The sequence below is a fragment of the Chenopodium quinoa genome, unplaced genomic scaffold, assembly GCF_001683475.1.
Source record: "Chenopodium quinoa cultivar QQ74 unplaced genomic scaffold, ASM168347v1, whole genome shotgun sequence".
Classification (NCBI taxonomy): Eukaryota; Viridiplantae; Streptophyta; class Magnoliopsida; order Caryophyllales; family Amaranthaceae; genus Chenopodium; species Chenopodium quinoa.
This window is the reverse complement of record NW_018743331.1, coordinates 5,796,863-5,814,918: the sequence shown is the minus strand read 5'-3', so window position 1 is coordinate 5,814,918 and position 18,056 is coordinate 5,796,863. Positions and strand designations below refer to the sequence as shown.

The 18,056-nt window shown below is 41.4% G+C and overlaps 1 protein-coding gene across 1 annotated transcript; it reads right to left on the bottom strand.

The window, feature by feature from the left end:
* Nucleotides 1-20: 20 nt before the first annotated feature.
* Nucleotides 21-4,576, bottom strand: LOC110737833 (dolichol-phosphate mannosyltransferase subunit 1-like). The gene is made up of 5 exons (XM_021918178.1): nt 4,361-4,576; nt 1,589-1,688; nt 1,459-1,492; nt 1,309-1,385; nt 21-630 (listed from the first exon to the last, which is right to left on the bottom strand). Exons 1-5 carry the CDS (start codon nt 4,456-4,458, stop codon nt 220-222), a joined length of 720 nt encoding a protein of 239 aa, XP_021773870.1. The 5' UTR covers nt 4,459-4,576; the 3' UTR covers nt 21-219.
* Between the last annotated feature and the right edge of the window lie 13,480 nt (nt 4,577-18,056).

Genomic DNA, 18,056 nt, shown 5'->3' with positions numbered 1-18,056 from the left:
AAAAAAAGCATCCACAGTGGTACAAGGTAAAATAATAGGGATGAACTTGACTGTAACATGATGCCCAATCATCGGAAACAAAACTGTATAATCTTTGACCTAGCCCAGACCAGGGCAAAAAAATTTCACGATATAGTACAAGAAATTCTCTCCTGTTTAAAGTCTCATCATACACATTTGCAATGCCAAATCCCGGAAAAAAGCTGTTAATTACAGGTATTAAGTTGTGAACAGAAGATATACAAGGCCTTTCAAATACTCGACTATTTCAGATCCACCAAGTTTTGAGCTTCCATATACTCTATCAACAAATGTTATGGGAACCTCTTCAATATGATGGCCTTTTCTTGAAGCTCTGACAATCATCTCCATTTGAAATACATAACCTTTGCTGACACAAGAGCTGATTAGATCTTCAAGAACAGATTTTCTGTAGAGCCGAAATGATCCAGTCAAATCTGAAACACCTGGCCAAAGAATAGTGTGTGCAAGTACATTTGCCCCCCTGCTTGTAAGCTTGCGCATAAGATTCCACCCATGTACACCACCACCGCTAACATAACGAGTTCCAGTTACTATACTTGCACCTGTATCCATCTGTTTCTTGATGAAACTCGGTAAATACTTCGGCTGTAAGAGAAATAAAAATAGAAAGTCAAGGCCGATTCAAGATTCTCAATACATAATTATTAATTAACACAGATAATTATGTCCAACAGCCAACCAGAAATTCCGCTGTCAAGCAAGGCCTTTTCCATACTGCAAGGTAATTGCAAAAGGTTACGACCCAATATATCTGTACTCAGCACTATTTGCTACTCTCTATAAACATGTTCCATTTCAAGTCAAATGGAAATACCAAACCTTCTTCCAAAAATACTCTAGCATGATGCTATATATGATAACAAACCAGAATTTGCAGCCTTTACAAACCAAAGATTTATCCAAGTATCTTTACCTAGGGGATGAGACGATTGGCTACATTTGGTAATTGTGTGGCTTTCCAGGACGAAAAAAATAAAACTGCACTCTAGCATGAAAGCTATGCTGGTTAGCTATATGACAATGATCTAGGATTTACGGTGTTAGAAAACAAAAGAATTTTCCTATAAATAAAACCAAGCAATATAGTGACTTAGTAGTTGTCATGCTAAAACATAATTAAATTCTAGAGATGAGACTGATTCACGGTAATAATCTGCACTAATGTCCACGTAGAAGGGAAAGAACGAAATTAATGTAGGCAAGGTAAACTTGAATCCAAACTGGATCTATATAACAAGCTATATTAGTTATAAACATACATACATGATGCGAGAGATCAGCATCCATAATTACAGCAAAATTGCCAGATGCATGCTTCAACCCATGAGCATATGCAGTTCCTGCAAAATCCATCGAATATGACATAGGTCTCTTCAATTTAACACCAACAACTCAACAAGTATAAACACCTACCTAGTCCAAGTTTCTTAGGTCTAGCTGCCAAAATCTGAAAGGTTAAGAAGAAAATAAGTGACCAGGACAATAGGAGTAACCAAAATTGAGCATGTAAGTTGAAGGAGCAGAAAATATTTACGACACTTACTATTTGACCATCCCCATATACTTGCTGCAATTGTTTAACAATTTCTTGAGTGCCATCTGGACTGCCATCATCCACGACAATTATTTCAAAGTCGATATCCCTAAATACAGGATACCACAAACACTATTGTGAACATTAACTTCAGAAAATTGCAAAGTGATATTGTCATTTTCCATGACTCCTCAAAAGCTCCACATCAATTAATAATTTTCTAGGTTCTCACATACAATTTATCATAAGATGAATATTAAGAAAGAAAGAAAGATTGATGCATGCAAAAAATCCGAAGCCAACAAAGCTTCTAAATTTTGGCTTGGCCATTAAAGAAATCAAGAAAGTCCAACAACTTTGGTAAGTGACAGCACAGATAAAAGCTGGGTAGTGTAATAGTACTATGGTACTACTCTGTCTGCCAGAATAATCATATGAATAAAACCAAGGAGATTTTCAAATTAAGATCTCTGGTTGTTTGTATCATCGTATGTACGTTTATCACATTTTCTGAGCAGAAATTACTTCTTGATCAAAAAGGGCAAGTAAAAGTGTTCCTAAGATAAGTTGAGCTCACTAAAAATTGCAACTTTACAGGAATTTAGGATCATAGTTGAAACTCTTGAAAAGCCTAATTTTCCACTTATTTTTATTTATGGGGGCATGCCTCTCTTACAGCTTGCGAACTATTTTTCTTCATCACCTCCTTTTCCTCAAGTGAAAAGGTGTATAGAAAAATCAGTTTTACAATGGACATTTAGCATCATCATAGCTTAGAGCTACTAAAATCCAAGACTCTCTTCCCTTCTCTGCTGGACCAGTATTAACTAAAGAAAAACAGGAAACATACAGATGAAAGAAGAACAGCAAATCGGAAAAGCATTACGTAGTCATTGGCGGACCTAGTTAATGTCATGGTGAGTCATATGACTCACCAGTGAGGCAAAAAAAAAAAAAATCAATTTATTTTAAAAAAAAAACCATCACCCTTTCGGACGGTCCAAGATGCCAGTAGTCACAATGAAAGAAAAAGAGGAAGACAGTCATGAAAGCTTTCCTCTCGTGCTTCTGTAAAGAGAAGAACCCTATCGGCGTTAGACCGGGTTACGGAACTGACGGAAATGGAAGTAGATGTTTTGGGGGCAAGTTGAGTCTTGGAGGACTCAAAAGGATGGCTGCCATTGAGCCCCGGATGTAGGTGAGGTCTAGTGTCATAACCTTGATGGGGAATTATAGAAGCGTTGGAATAGGAAGGTTGATGGCCTTGATGGGGATACACGGCCAGCTTTGGAAAAGATAATAAGGGTTTGGTTGGTTATAAGGGAGGGAAGCAGGATAATGCTTCAAGTATGGGAGGAAAAGCTTAAAATTTAGATTTAGAAAGTTTTCACATTTGGAAAGGACTAGTCATTGGAAGTTCAGGCTTTTCAACGTGAAGTGTCTTCACCATGTGTTTTTTTTTTTCTTTTTAATTTTCATGGATTATATATTAATAAATGTAAGTTCATAGTTTTCATTTAAATTTCACGGCTTATTTAATAAATTTTGGTTCATAGCTTACGGGCTAATACACACCCACGGGCGGATTTGGATGTTGTCCTGGTGAGTCATATCACTCACTAGTCTACCCAAAAATAAATTTATTTGAACATTTGGTTGTATTTTATACTTTTTGAATATTTGGTTGTATTTTTAGTATTATTATTTGATTGTTTGGTAAAAAAAATTTATTACATGTTTTATTATCAATTTTGACTCACCGGACGAAAATTCCTAGGTCCGCCACTGTACGTAGTATACAACATGTAACAAACCACATAGTTTACATTAGACAGCTTCAATTTACAAGGAAGATAACTTAATACAAACTTAATCATATGAGTTATATTAACATGTTCTTTTTTATATAACTGACATCAGTAAGTATGATCCGTCATACAATCTTAGCTTATCAGCATGGCAACAATTAGGCTGATAACTTCTTCCCCTCACCCCTTTGCAATAACACTGAGCTTCTGGCAGAACCAATCAACCAATTTCTGTAACAATAAAATTCTCCCCTAAATTTACAGGTACAAAATCAAGAACAAAAGGTACCAGCATACCACAATTACAAATGCAGCAATTAAACTCAACCAACTAGTTTTCAATCATCAAAACGGAGCAACAACAACCATCAACAATCTATACACAGTGAACTCCATTTGACATCCTAAAGATCATGAATCTAATCCTGAACCGCCTTACAGAGTCCCACCCCTGAGACTGTTGTCAATACGAGTACCGAATCCAAGATGCTGGGAGGGTACACTTAAATGTTTCAATATTCCAAAACACAAACAACTATAAACCCGGATTTTCGATAACAGATTCAACCTGGAAAGAAAATAATGCCCACCACCCGCCTCTTCTCAAATTTTGTACATGTACAATTAAAAAAAATGGCCTCAACCCCTCAAATTCAATATCAGACATCCAATAATCCTCAAAGTTCTCTTAATTACTTGCAACCCTAATTCCCTCAAAAACAAATAAATAAATAAATAACAATAATCCCATCAAAAGTGTTATGAGTTCATCAATGATCACATGACGATCTAATTTCTAATCAGATCAACAACCAAAATTACACAATTCCAGCAACTAAATCTCAATTGATACAAATTTACATGAATAAACTGTAATACAACTTCTAAATTAAAAATTGCGCAGAATTTTTCTATAACTAAAACCAAATCAAGGAGAAATTAGAAAGACGAAAAAGGGTCAAGGGAATTTTACTTGAGATGTTTGAAGATCAGGTATACAACGAGGGCAATGTTAAGACGTTCGTTGTAAGTAGGGACGATTATACTGAATTTGTTCTTCTCTTGCGCCATTATTGGGTTGGAAGATGAACCCTAGAATTCGCGATTACTTCGAACCTTGATGCAGGAACAAAAGTCCAAGTTTGAGTTTTTACTTTACTACTGTACTTTTTCATGACAAGATTATAATTTTGTGTCAAATTTAGATTAACAGGGTAACAAAGGGCACTAAATTTACAAATGCAACAGTTCATCTAAACTCAGGTGTATAGGTCGGATTCGATTTGAATTAATTTAACTTTCGGGTCATAGTCAAGTTGGCTCAATCTAACCTCTAGTTTTGCTTTAGGCAGTGTCAAGTTCGATCCAAGTTAATCAAGTTGTATACCCCTTCGAGTGTAAGTCAGATTTATATCAAGCACAAATTCTCCAAAAAGACGGGCGTACGCTAATTTATTGTAAGACGAGTTAAAGTTATCTAAAAAGTATTTAAAATTATACTTTATACAACAAAAATTATTATTTTTCTTATAATAAATTTTATCTTATAAAAAACTTATAAAGTATTAGATTAATCATATTAGCCTTTAAAGTATGTAATCATAAATCTATAAGTAATAACACATTAAAATAAAATTCAAACCGACGACAAATTAAAAGTTACCCTTTAAGAGGTTAATGTTCACCAACATAAAATAGTTAAAGTTACTCTCAAACTGACCGTCTTACAATAAAATTAACGTACACCCGTCTTACACAATACTTATTCTATATCAAGTTAGATTCAAATAGGGTTTAATTTTGAGTTTGGATCAATTAATCATCGGGACAGAAAAAGTTCAAGTTGAGTCATTTTTTGTTCAGATTTGATCAATATAAAGTTAGATTGAGCTAGAGTTATAGTTACGCTTTCCTTGATTTGACCAAATATTATTACCATGCTATTTAACCAAATTATACTCTGTACTTGTATTCATAACACGTCCAAAACACCAAAATCACTATTCCAATATTACTATTCCTTATGAATAGTGAGTTAGCAACTTTGCCCTCTGCCCCCTTGGCTGAATTGCCTATTATACCTAGGTTAGTTTTGTCTTTTTTTGTTTTTGACACCAGGCCTACCTTAGCTTGCTTTGTTGTCCAGCTATTTGTTGTGTTGTGCCACGTCGAAATTTCCTCTTTCTTTGTTAGTTATGTCTTCCACTATTTCTTCGCTTTTTTCCTTTGCTTAGTTCGTTTGTTTTTTGATGTTGATTGTTCGATGGCGTGGCTGTATGGATCTCATGTTGTTGCCGCTTTAGTTTGTCAAATCAGATTTGACAAACTTCATAATTAAGCATAAATGATCTCCTTGAACAAACACTATCACCAGCCTATAACAATTAAAAAATTTCAACATTAAAACAGTGTTTGTGAAATAATTTTTATAATTAGAATAGGGTTTAAGACACTATTTGGAGAAACTTTTTTTTTGTAACTTTTTTTATGATGGCAAATCTAGCATTTCATTCGATTGGGTTCATATTAAATCTAAATTAAATAAGTTATATTATAATTATTTATAAATTAACAAATTACATGAAACTACGTATATATTATATTGAAAATTATTGACACATATAATACTGATATTGATAAATTAATCATAATTTTATATCACTTTTCTTATATTAAATAATTTATTATTTCTTCATCTTTCAAATTTGTAACAAGTATTTATTTTACAAAAATAAATGACGTCAATTGACCTCATTAACAAATATTTATATTGATATATATATATATATATATATATATATATATATATATATATATATATATATATATATATATATATATATATATATATATATATATATATATATATATATATATATATCCAATGAGAAGTTTCTTAAAATGAGAAGGGTTAAATGTGCATATGTTTTGAACTAAATGTGTATAAATTTTATACTAAGTGTGCATAATTTATTTTTGATCTGCTACTTATTTTCAAGTTTCTGGGAAAGCTAAAATTCATGCACATTATGCACAAAAAATCTGTACGTTGAATTTCAGTCAAATTTTTTTTTTTGCACATTTTATTCAAAAAATATGCACATTTAGTGGAAAAAGTATGCACAGTAAATCCTTCTCATCTTTCTCTTTCTTTCTCTCTCTCTCTCTCTCTCTCTCTCTATATATATATATATATGTGTGTGAAATTGATAGAATGAGAATGGGAAAATGAGAAAACCAATTAAAAGTTGACACATGTCCCACTTCCTAATTTTTAAAAAAGCATGTATTTCTTTCTTATGTACTTTAATTTGTACTTTATAAAGGACATGTGGCAGTTTTTAACTGGTTTTCTCATTTTTCTCATTTTCATTCTAGCATATAATGAGAACCTAATTGATTTGGGTAAAAATACCCATTTCACGTGGCCCAATTAGAGTGGGACACGTGTCACTCCATGACAGGTCCAGTAAAGGCCACTCACTAGTTGACACGTGGCACTCGAAGTCAGCACGGGAAACGACAGCCTTCAAGGCCCATTTCTCGAGACAACCCATCATTCCTAGGTTTCCGTAACCTAGGATAGTGCACGAATCCCAAGACCGTATAAAAAGGATATGTATCCCACCTAGGGAACAAAAAAAACACAATCAGAGAGAGAGATTTTACTCAGAAAACGAGGCAGTCAATGATGGCTAGATAATTAATTCTCACCGCAGAAAAACCTGATCTCGGAATCCGAGAGGATCCCACCTTACTTTCCGCACTTTTTACATCTTCCGAACACGTTCTAACTTGATCGTCGAAGGCGGAACTCCACCCAACCGGAGTCTCCATTTTTTTGCAGGTAAAGGCGCCCGGAGTCCAATCTTGGTGTTGTAACTCTCCCGAGGGACACAAAAAACCCCGAAACATTTGGCACCGTCTATGGAGAGAGTACCTCTAAGATGGCTTCATAACAGTCTGTACCGCCTCCTAATGAGAAACGGCCCACGACCGAAGTTCAAGTCTATTCAAACCAAGACAGTGGTGACGACTTTGACGTCGAAACCTATATGGCCGCAGACGGGTCACTCAGAACCAGGTGCACCCGCCCCTTAGAAATAAAGGAACAGGGAAATGATCAAGCTGGTCCAAGTGAGCCAACCAAACAGCCGTCTAGACAACCCCAGGCGGCAGAAGGCACAACCCCGGTTACTCGAGACGAACTTATGAAATACATGACAAGTTTCAAGGGGAAAATCAAGGACCTGATCGAGAAAAGGACGGTTGGTTCCACCAGGGGTCAGTCGGCCAAGAAACCAGTCAAGGACCGAGTGCCTACTCCCCATCCTAAATCAAAGGCGGGGAACTGACCCTTGATCGATCTTTCCAAGATCCGATTCCCTGAAATAGGGAAGCGGAAGGTCATCCGACATATTCAATTGGATGGCTCAAAAAAGACATATTCTGATGCCCGAATGCTAACCGAGCAGAAGAAAAACCAACAACTGTCTGAGTCGGCTTCAACATCGAGTTACCTAGACAGCTTTCAGAATACCTTAATGAGGTATTCCCAATCTAACCGAGAGAGTCAGTCAGGCGGCTTGTCCGTCCACACTGGCCCTCAGATAATCCATTCGGCTCCGTATGTGCCTCAGCAGCCATACATGCCGTATGGACAACCATACATGCAGTCGGCCCTCTTTGGGGGTCAGACGACAGAAAACGTTCAACCTTTGGACTGGCAGTTCCGTCTGCTAAAACTTGGGGAACAACCTTCTGCGTTCTCCAAGGAAATAACCCAAGCGACACAACCGGCCAAGGTTAAAAATGTTATGGTAGGTACTTATGATGGTACCACCAACCTAGAAGATCACCTCATGGCTTACACCAACCTCATGTACTTGCAGGGGTTGGATGATGTCACCCGGTGTCGGTGCTTCTCGGCTATATTGAAGGGCATCGCCCAACAATGGTTTGGCAACTTGCCAGCCGGCTGCATCAATAGCTTCAAGACGCTTGTGTACTTGTTTGCTTCTAACTTCTCTATGAATATCTCTACTAAGAAAACAAGTCTTGACTTAGGTGCAGTACAGCAGGAGGATAGAGAAGGGCTACGGTTATATGTCAGGCGGTTCAATCTGGTGAGAATCCAGATTCAAGGGCTATCTGACAAAGTGGCCTATACAGACTTCTTCAAAGGTCTGAAAGACGGGTCAACCTTTAAGTTCGACCTCGTCAGAAAGAGGGTTGCTACCCTCTAGGAAGCTTTGATGGAGGCGGAAGCCTATATACAGGCGACCGAACTCTGCTCCATCAGCAAGCAGTCGGACTCCAAGAAGTCTGACAAAAAAGAGAGTCGGCAAACTCAACCGGTTAAAAAAGAAGAGAGTAGAAAGAGAATAGTGATTTGGGCGGCAGACGACTCTAAATAGTCGTCCCAGAAGAAAAAGAAAGAGTTTAAACTTTACGTCCCGAACTACGAGTTTAAGAAGGACTGCTACTCCATCCTCATGGAGATCAAAGACCGGGTAACCATTGAGAAACCGGCTACTATGAAAGGTTCCGTAAAAAACCGGAACAAAAATAAGTATTTCCACTTCCATGAGGACATTGGTCACGACACTAACGACTGCTATAGTCTCAAGCGGCTGTTGACCGCCTGGCTGATAAAGGGGTGCTGAAGTCTTACATTCTAAGGTAAAAGGTGACCCTGCAGACGAACCATGGGCAGCCATCCAAAAAGAAATCCAAACCTGCTAGTAGTTCGGATATTGACGAAGAGCCAATCTACACAATAGCAAGCGGATATGCTGGAGGGGGTCCAACCATCAAGGGCACCAAGGACCATGTTAGGCGGCTGGATGTCAGTTCAGTTGATGAGGGGCAGGCGTCTACTGACACCTTTCCTGAAGTTATCATCACTGAAAAAGACAAGGGCAAGGTCAGGCAACCACATGATGACCTCATTGTCATTGAATGCAAAGTGGTCAACCAGAAGGTAGGCCAGATCCTTATTGACTCTGGCAGTTCGTCTGACCTCATTAGCCACAACTGCTTGTCAAAACTGAAGCACAATCCTGGCAGTATGCACAAGGTGTCTCACCCCTTGGTTGGTTTTGGGGTTGGAGTTGTGCACCTAGTCGGTCGCATTGATCTGCCCATCCGGTTGGGAAAGAAGGGAGAAGGACGCCACATGGTAGTCCGGTTCTTGGTAGTTGAAGAGCTGACCGCCTATAATCTGATATTGGGTCCTCCAACTCTGAACGCATCCAAGGCTATCATTATCCTATCTCTCATGCTCCTGAAATTTGAGAAGGATGATGGGTCTGTTGGCTCCTTAAGCGGAGATCAGAAGACAGCTAGAGAGTGCTATCTCTCAGACATTAAGCCCACGGTGGCCGCATCCGGCCAGGGTGAGGAACCAATAAACCTTGATGAAGTCAAGGAAGCCGCACCTGCTCCAACAGTAGCCGACAAGAAAAGAAAGGCCGACTAGTTGGTGGCCATGAAAAAAGAAAAGCAATAGCAATCATTGATCAGGGAACGGTCAGACGAACTCCGTTCCTAGCCGGCTGGTGAACACATTGATATTGCTTTGGATGACAGCCGTCCGGAGCGTACTGTTAAGCTTGGGACGGTTGCTTTTGCGAAGTTGGGTGCAGACTTGCACAATTTGCTGAAGGAATTCAAAGACATCTTTGCCTTTGAAGTGGAAGAGATGTTAGGCATCAGCCCGGATCTTACTGTTCACAAGCTCGCTGTGGATCCTAAAAAGAAGTCGGCTAGGTAAAAGAAAAGAAACCATGGTGAGGAGAGAAGTCAGGCGGCGGCAGCCAAAGTGAAAAAGCTGTTAGATGCCGGGTTCATTGGGCAATGTTACTTCCCAGATTGGGTTGCAAATGTTGTTCTTGTAAAAAAGCCGAATGGTACCTGGCGCATGTGTGTTGATTACACAGACTTGAACAAGGCATGTCCAAAAGATAGTTATCCACTTCCAAAGATCGACAGTTTGGTCGACTTTACAGCCGGTCATGCTTTGATGAGATTTATGGATGCCTATTCAGGCTTTCATCAAATACCCTTGTGGAAGAAAGATCAATAGAAGACGACATTCGTCACTGATCAAAGGTTATTCTACTAGAAGGTGATGCCGTTTGGCTTGAAAAATGCGCCTGCTACTTTTCATCGGATGATTAATACATTCTTCATTAATCAAATTGGGGGGAATATAGAGGCGTACATCGATGACATGATAGTCAAATCCAAGCTACAGACGGATCACCTTACTGACCTCCGAGAAACATTCGCCATACTCAGGCGGCACAAGTTCTTGCTCAATCCCAAGAAGTGTGTCTTTGGTGTTGAGTCTGGGAAGTTTCTCGGATTTTTGATTGACCAAAGGGGGATAGAGGCCAACCTAGAGAAAATACAGGCGGTCATTGATATGAAGTCACCCCGCATTGTCAAATAAGTTTTAAAATTAGCAGGTTGTCTGGCGGCATTGGGGAGATTCCTCAGCTGGTCAGGTGACAAGTGCCTCTATTTTTTCCAAGCTATTAAAAAGAAGACTATGTGTGAATGGGGGGAGGATGTTGAGGCGGCCTTTCAGAAATTGAAAGAACACTTGCACTCATTGCCGAGGCTTGTTAGCCCTCTAGCAAAGGAGGTGCTCTACATGTACTTAGGCATCTCAGATCATGCTCTCAGTGCTATTCTCCTTGCTGAGAGATACGGCACCCAGCTCCCAGTCTATTTTATTAGCCATGTTGAACTACGGTACCCAATGGTTGAAATATTTGTCCTTGCTCTTTTTATGGCAGTCAAGAAGTTAGAACCTTACTTCTTGGCACATCCGGTTGTGGTATACACAGATCAACCTATCAAGCGGCCAATGACAACTATGGAGTCATCCGGCCGAATGATCAAGTGGGCTATTGAAATTCAAAGCCTTAAAATCTCTTTCGAACCAAGGAAGGCAGTGAAGGGACAGGCGTTTGCCGACTTCATTGTCAAAATGACAAGGCCGGTTGAGCCGAAAAATCTTGACCATGTTTGGAAAGTATATGTGGACAGGAGCTCTACTATTAACGGTTGTGGTGCAGGCATTATATGTCAGTCCCCTGAAGGAGACAAGTATGAATATGCACTACGGTTCAAATTCCATGCCTTAAATAACGAGGCAGAATATGAAAACCTGTTAGCCGGTATCCGCATGTGTAAGGTAGCAGGGGCAAGAAAGATTGACGCTTGCTCTGATTCACAATTGATTGTTAGCCAGTACCATGGTGACTATGAGGCCACTCATCCGACCATGATCAAATATCTATAGGTGGTCAAAGAAGAGGTTGGGACACTTGATGAATTTCATCCAAGTCAGGTGCCCAAGTCAGAGAACAATCAGGCGGATGCTCTCTCTAAGCTAGCATCATCCGCCTCCTATGATACACCTCGGTCGGTCTTTTGGGAAGTAATGGAAAAAAGAAGTATTGAAGAGGATCCCATTGGAATACTAGATCGAAGTTCAACCTGGACGGATGGCATCCGGGCTTATCTGACATACGACACTTTTCCAGATACTTACTAAGAGATGGTTGCAATGAAAAAACGTGCGGCCAACTTTGAAATTCATAATGGAGAGATTTTAAAGAAGGGTTATCTGCAACCACTTTTGAAATGCATCACCCCAGAAAGGGGGCAAGAGGTTTTGGAGGACTTGCACTCAGGCTTTTGTGCATCACACATAGGCGGCAAGTCTCTAGCAAAAAGGGCCAGGTGGCAAGGCTACTTCTGACCCACTCTTGAGGCAGACGCCATGGAAATGGTGAAGAAATGTGACAAGTGTCAAAGATTTGGCAAGCTCATACACCGTCCGGCTACTAATTTGACGGTCATTCACAGCCCTGTACTATTTGCCAAATGGGGCATGGACATTCTGGGTCCGTATACGCCTACTACAGGCGGACGACGATATATTCTAGTTGCTGTTGACTACTTCACCAAATGGGTATAAGCAGAGGCGGTCAAAGGCATAAAGACAAAGGATGTCATCTTCTTCATCTGGAGAAATATTATCACCCGGTATGGGGTACCATGTATATGGTCTTTGACAATGGCCCTCAATTTGAAACGTCTGCTCTCAAGAATTGGTTGGGAGATCAAGTGATCTCTCATTACTTTGCATCAGTCGGCTGTCCCCAAGCAAACGGCCAGGTTGAAGCCTTCAACAAGTTAATCTCAGACGACATTAAAAAGAAAATTGAAAGGGCTGGCGGTCTATGGGCAGATTAATTGCCTCATGTCCTATGGGACATCAGAACAACTAAGAAAGGGGCAACTGGCAAAACCCCATTTCTCATGGTTTATGGTGCTGAAGCTGTCTTGCCCATTGAACACTATGAGCCGACTTTTTGAGTCATGCTTTATGGCGAAGAGACCAACTGGGAGGCCATGTGGCTAGCATTGGACTCACTCCCAGAACACAGGGGCAATGCTGCCTTGAGTCATGAGATTTACCGTCTGAGAATGATGAGAGCCTACAACAAAAGAGTACACAAACACCCTTGAAGTAGGGGACTTTGTGTTACAAAAAATGGAGGCAACCAGTAGGGCCAATGAGCAAGGAAAGTTGACTCCCGATTGGGAAGGCCCCTACTGGATCTATGAAGAAGTGAGAGGCGACACCTACCGCCTGGAAACACCAGGCGACAAGCAGCTAGACAGAATTTGGAATGTAGACAACTTACAAAAGTACTACATCTAAGACTTCAAAATTTTTGTAAATAAAGTCTATCAATAAAAAAGTTCTTTATTTTCAACGATATTTATTGCTTTCTGTATATATATATACCATCTGTGTAATATACAGACGACCTTATTAAAATCTCACGTCTGCTCCAACATGAGTAGATATAAGCTAAGTCCAAAAACTTAGTAGCTAATTATTGTTCGTCTTAGAACAACCTGATGAAGCCAATGGCCGGATGATATTTAAAACCATCGTCTGCTCCAACATGAGTAGACAACCGGCGATGCCCATCTGGGTGAATTCGTCGCAGAGAACATCTCCCATTCGGGTGGTACATTGCTCTATAAACTTAAAAACAAACGGCCCTACTGACTGTCTGGATTAAGATACACTCACATCCGTTTGATTTGATCTAGTGAAACCAAGATAGCTAAAGACCACCGCTTGTTTTATGACAACCGATACCTGACGACTATCTTGGTTGGATACAACCTTAATACGGCACACTATAAAATGCATGTTATTGCTAAGGGGCAATACAGGCGGCAAAATTCAAGTAAATAAAAGCTACGTCTAAAAACTTAACCACTGAAATAATTTGTTTAAACAAACTGATGAGGCCGATGGCCGGATGATGAGGCCAATGGCCGGATAATATTAAATGATTACTCATCTGTTCCAACATGGGTAGTCATCCGGCAACGCCCATCCGGCTGAATTCACAGCCGTTTGACCTAAGTAATCTAAAAGGGAACCTAAAACGGCATAAACAAAACCGCATGTCTCGTTGACACCAGTCGGTAACCGGCCGTCATTCCCACTTAGATTATTACCCCACACAAATTTCGAAACTCAGAAAGTCCTCCAAATGGGGCAAAAGTATGCTCGAGTATATTTATGAACAATCCCAAAAGGCAAAAGAGAAACGTCTGGGTGTTCAATTAAAAATCGCCTGTATAGTGAACGGTCGTGTACTTGGTTTGGGGCAATCACGGTAGTGATTGATTGACCAAGGAACCCTTCATACTCTCTAAAGTATCCAGGCTCCCCCGGTCAATCAATCTACCTTAAACCTACCACACAGCCGTCCAGGGGCAAGAGGCAGCCGGTTCGTTAAGTGTCGTGTGCCATTAATAAGTTGCTAAGATTGCAAGCGTATACATATAGCAAAAATAATTTTTTTTGTTAAAAATCAACCCAGTTGGTTATTTCATTCAAAGCCCCAGGCATAAAATGACGGGAGAAGAAGACTGTCATACTGGATCCTCACCCGAAAAAATAAAAGATTGTTGTTGGAATTACATTGAAATACACGGCACGCAGGCCGGAAACAAAGACAGAAGCTTAATTTTGTTGTCGCTGAGGTGGAGGCACTGACTGATCCTGGCCAGATGGGAGCTCGCCTTCAGGTTGTCCTGGTTAAACTTGGTCAACCAGCACTTGCTCTTCCTCTTGCCCATTGAGCTCCTCATCCTCATGTTCTTCATCAGACGCCTCGATATTGGCCCATTCTTTAAACGGAGCCGGCGCCTCAAGGCCTAGGGATTGGGCATCGTATACCTCAGAGGCATACTTGAACCTTAAGTTGAAGAACTCCCAGTCGTAGTCGAGATGGATGAGATTCCACGCTATTTTCATGCGAGCTTTGCAATCTCGTTCATTCTCATCCACTAGCCGCTCTTGCTCAGCCGCCAGCTCAGCCTTATGGTCAGTCTGCACCTGGACCAACTCATCCTTCAGCCGGGAGACGTCTGCCCGAAGCTGGGTATTCTCTTTGTCAGCATCCTCCAGTGCCTTAAGATCTAACTGAGCATTTTTAAGCTGAAGCTGAAGGTGAGACGCCTTATTATTTGCCGTCTCCACAGTAGCCATAAGCTCCTTAACCAGCTCCTCTTGTTTTATCTCTTTGGCTTTAGTCTCAATATCGTTCATAGTACATCGATATTGAGCAACATCAAGGGCATCAGCCGCCCATTTATTGGCGTCTCTTACCTCCTCTTGCTTCTTTTTAAATGGGGATTTGAGCCCTTCCACTCTAAGCATTACCTGCTAAGCTCAGCCGGCAAAAAGTTAATTTAGTTCAGATAACACAGCCGGCAAGTTACCTCGACTAGCAAGGCATTGATGCGGTCCATGTTGACCTGATGCACCCCCGGGATCGAGTCCTTTTCTGACCGGGTGAGGCACTTTAGCATCCGCCTAGAATATTGCTGGAGGTCAGACCACCTTGGAGAGGAATCTGCACCAATAGATTGATATGGTGAGATAACAGCATAGGCGTCACCTATATTGTGCCGGCTGCTAGAGGAATCTCCTGATTGGGTAACCTGAGATTTGACTCGCATAAGCCCAAGAGGCCATGGGGGATTAAAGCTGTAAGTCATACCTTATGGTTCTGACTGAGGGGTCACCCCACCCCCAGTTGCTGTAGAACCGGATGTAGCATCGAGTGGCATGCCACCCTTCGGCGTCTCAGTGACGCTCGACTCTTTGCCAGCCGGCTTAGTACTTAGACCAAGATCCTTCAGGATTTTGCCTGCAGAAGTTGGTCTGCCCTGAACAGGCGGCCTTGATGATGTCATCTAGGCAGGCGGGGCTTTCCTTGCTTTGGAGGGAGCTCTAGAAGGTTCATCAGTATTCCGTTTGAGCATCTTTGAGATAGATCGTGGAACGTTCTTACTTCCACCCTGAAAGTTAAACACAAGATACACAGCCAGTTAAAAGCCGTTTGATGACAATAAATGTTTACAAGTTAAAGGACACAATTGGAGCTCACCCCATCATCCTTGGACGCCAGTTGGGCCCTTTTCTTTTCAAGTTGATCCTTCCGGATTTGGGCTGCTGACCTGGCAGACGTCTTTGTAGAGTTAACCATCTCTAGACCTTTTTCTGCAAAAGGAAAACCGGTTGGTTAAATACAAAACAAATCACAGGATCATAGAGGCGGCACTAAAGTGCCAGTTAAGTGGTCTACGTACGTCTATCAAAAAAGGTACTAATACCACAGGCGGAGAGGAAAGCCTTATCCTTGAGCCAATCCGGATGGGGTACCCAGTTCTTGGGTACAATGATTTCAGTTCCATCATCCAGAGGCATGGTGGTCCTTTTGAAAAACTTCGGCTCTATTATTTGTGCCCAAGCCTCCTCAAGGATACGTGGTAGGGCACACTTTTTCTCCAAGAGAGCCGGCTCCTTATTGTACTGGTGGAGAAGACGGTTTAGACATCTGGATGGGGAGTAAACTAAGTAGAACTTACTTTTCCAATTGCTTCACTTAAATGGTTTATCTAGCGTCATCATATACTCCGGATGCGTGGTTAAAGTGTACCACGCCTTGTAGCCGCCTGGGGCACGGTTTAAGTAGTGTATATGTGCAAACGCCTCCCAGCTGGGCGTTATGTCCTGCATCTTGCAGGCGGCGATATAGCTAATGATGTTCACCCAGGAATTGGGTGTGAGTTGCCATACGCCAAGATTATAGCCTCTTAAAATGACTTTGATTGCGTTGTGAAGGGGGAACCAGAGGGCGGCTTTGAATGCCGCCTCATAACAGCCGAAATAATTGTCAACATGTTCAATATTGTCATCCTAGACGACTGTCGCCTCAGTAGGCGGTACAATTATTTCCCACCTATCCCCCACTGGGAATTTCTCTACAAAGGCGAGGAAACTTGCTATAAGGGTGGCTATATCCCTGGCGGACATATGTGCTTCAGTTGGGTTAGTTATAGACGACCACTTGTACGCCTCATCCTCCTCACTGACGACATCCGCCTGCTGTGAGGTCGACTCCTCTGAGTCAGATCGTTGGACGGTCTCAGCGCCGCCTCCTTGATCAGAGTCGTCCAAAATGTCATCACTCGGAGTGCTGGGTGCACCCGGAGGATAGTCAAATTCTCTGTCAACCGGCGCCTCAGCTGAGCCGTTTGATGTATAATCTGGGTCAAATGTCGTCTACTTCGTCCGAGCCATATTGTCCAGCACATGCATAGAAACGGTCGGATTCGAGGAAGAGCAAGGGTGGTCCAAACACCCCCAGGCGGCACCCCCAGTCCTAGGCTCAGCCGTACCAGGAGACCTGATGACTATTGTCCAAGACTGTGCTGTGTGTGTTGTTGGTGAATCCATTATTCAATGCAATATATGCAGACTGTAAAAAGCTTGAAAAAGTTGCAAGGGGAGAGACGCTACCTCAAAGATATTTCTGAAAGTGAGGTTAAGTGTTGACCGGCTGTAACAGGCAGGCGGAAATCAAGCAGTTGCTTGTGAGATGCACAGATAGTTGACCGGATGTACCCACTTGGAAAGTAAGAGAATTCTGGAAGGTACTAAGGCAGTTCAAATGTTCTCTTGTTTGTGAGATGCACAGACGGTAGACCGGCTGTATCTAATTGAAAAAGAAGAGGCAATTGTCTGGAATGTACCCAGGCGGTTCAGATGTTTTCTTGTTTGTGAGGTACACAGACGGTATATCGGCTATGTCAAGCGGAAATAGCAGGAAATTTTGTGAAGGCAAATGCAGTCGGAAATAGGGTCTCTCTCTCTTAAATCCTCTTTCTCTCTTTCAGACTTTTTCAGATAGGTTCCAAAATGAGGGGGAGAGGAGGAGGGACCTTACTTATAGAGAGGTTGGAAATAGGGGCAACTCCCTAACTTCCCCATAAGGTGAATAGTTAAAGACCATTCACCTGTTTGCATGCGACACCTGTCACAGGCGCCACGACACCCCTGTGAGGGGCAAATGATTTGGGTAAAATACCCATGTCACGTGGCCCAATCAGAGTGGGGCACGTGTTAGTCCATGACAGGTCCAATAAAGGCTACTCACCAGTTGACATGTGGCACTCGAAGTCAGCACGGAAACAACGGCCTTCAAGGCCCAATTCCCGAGACAACCCATCATTCCTAGGTTTCCATAACCTAGGGTAGTGGCACGAAT

Excerpts from the sequence above, each read along its gene's own strand:
- LOC110737833 (XM_021918178.1), bottom strand. The coding sequence starts at position 4,458 with ATGGCGCAAGAGAAGAACAAATTCAGTATAATCGTCCCTACTTACAAC. Across the intron at positions 1,689-4,360 it reads CTGATCTTCAAACATCTCAA|GGATATCGACTTTGAAATAA; the intron begins GTAAAATTCCCT and ends TCCTGTATTTAG. Across the intron at positions 631-1,308 it reads ATGCTGATCTCTCGCATCAT|CCGAAGTATTTACCGAGTTT; the intron begins GTATGTATGTTT and ends TTTCTCTTACAG.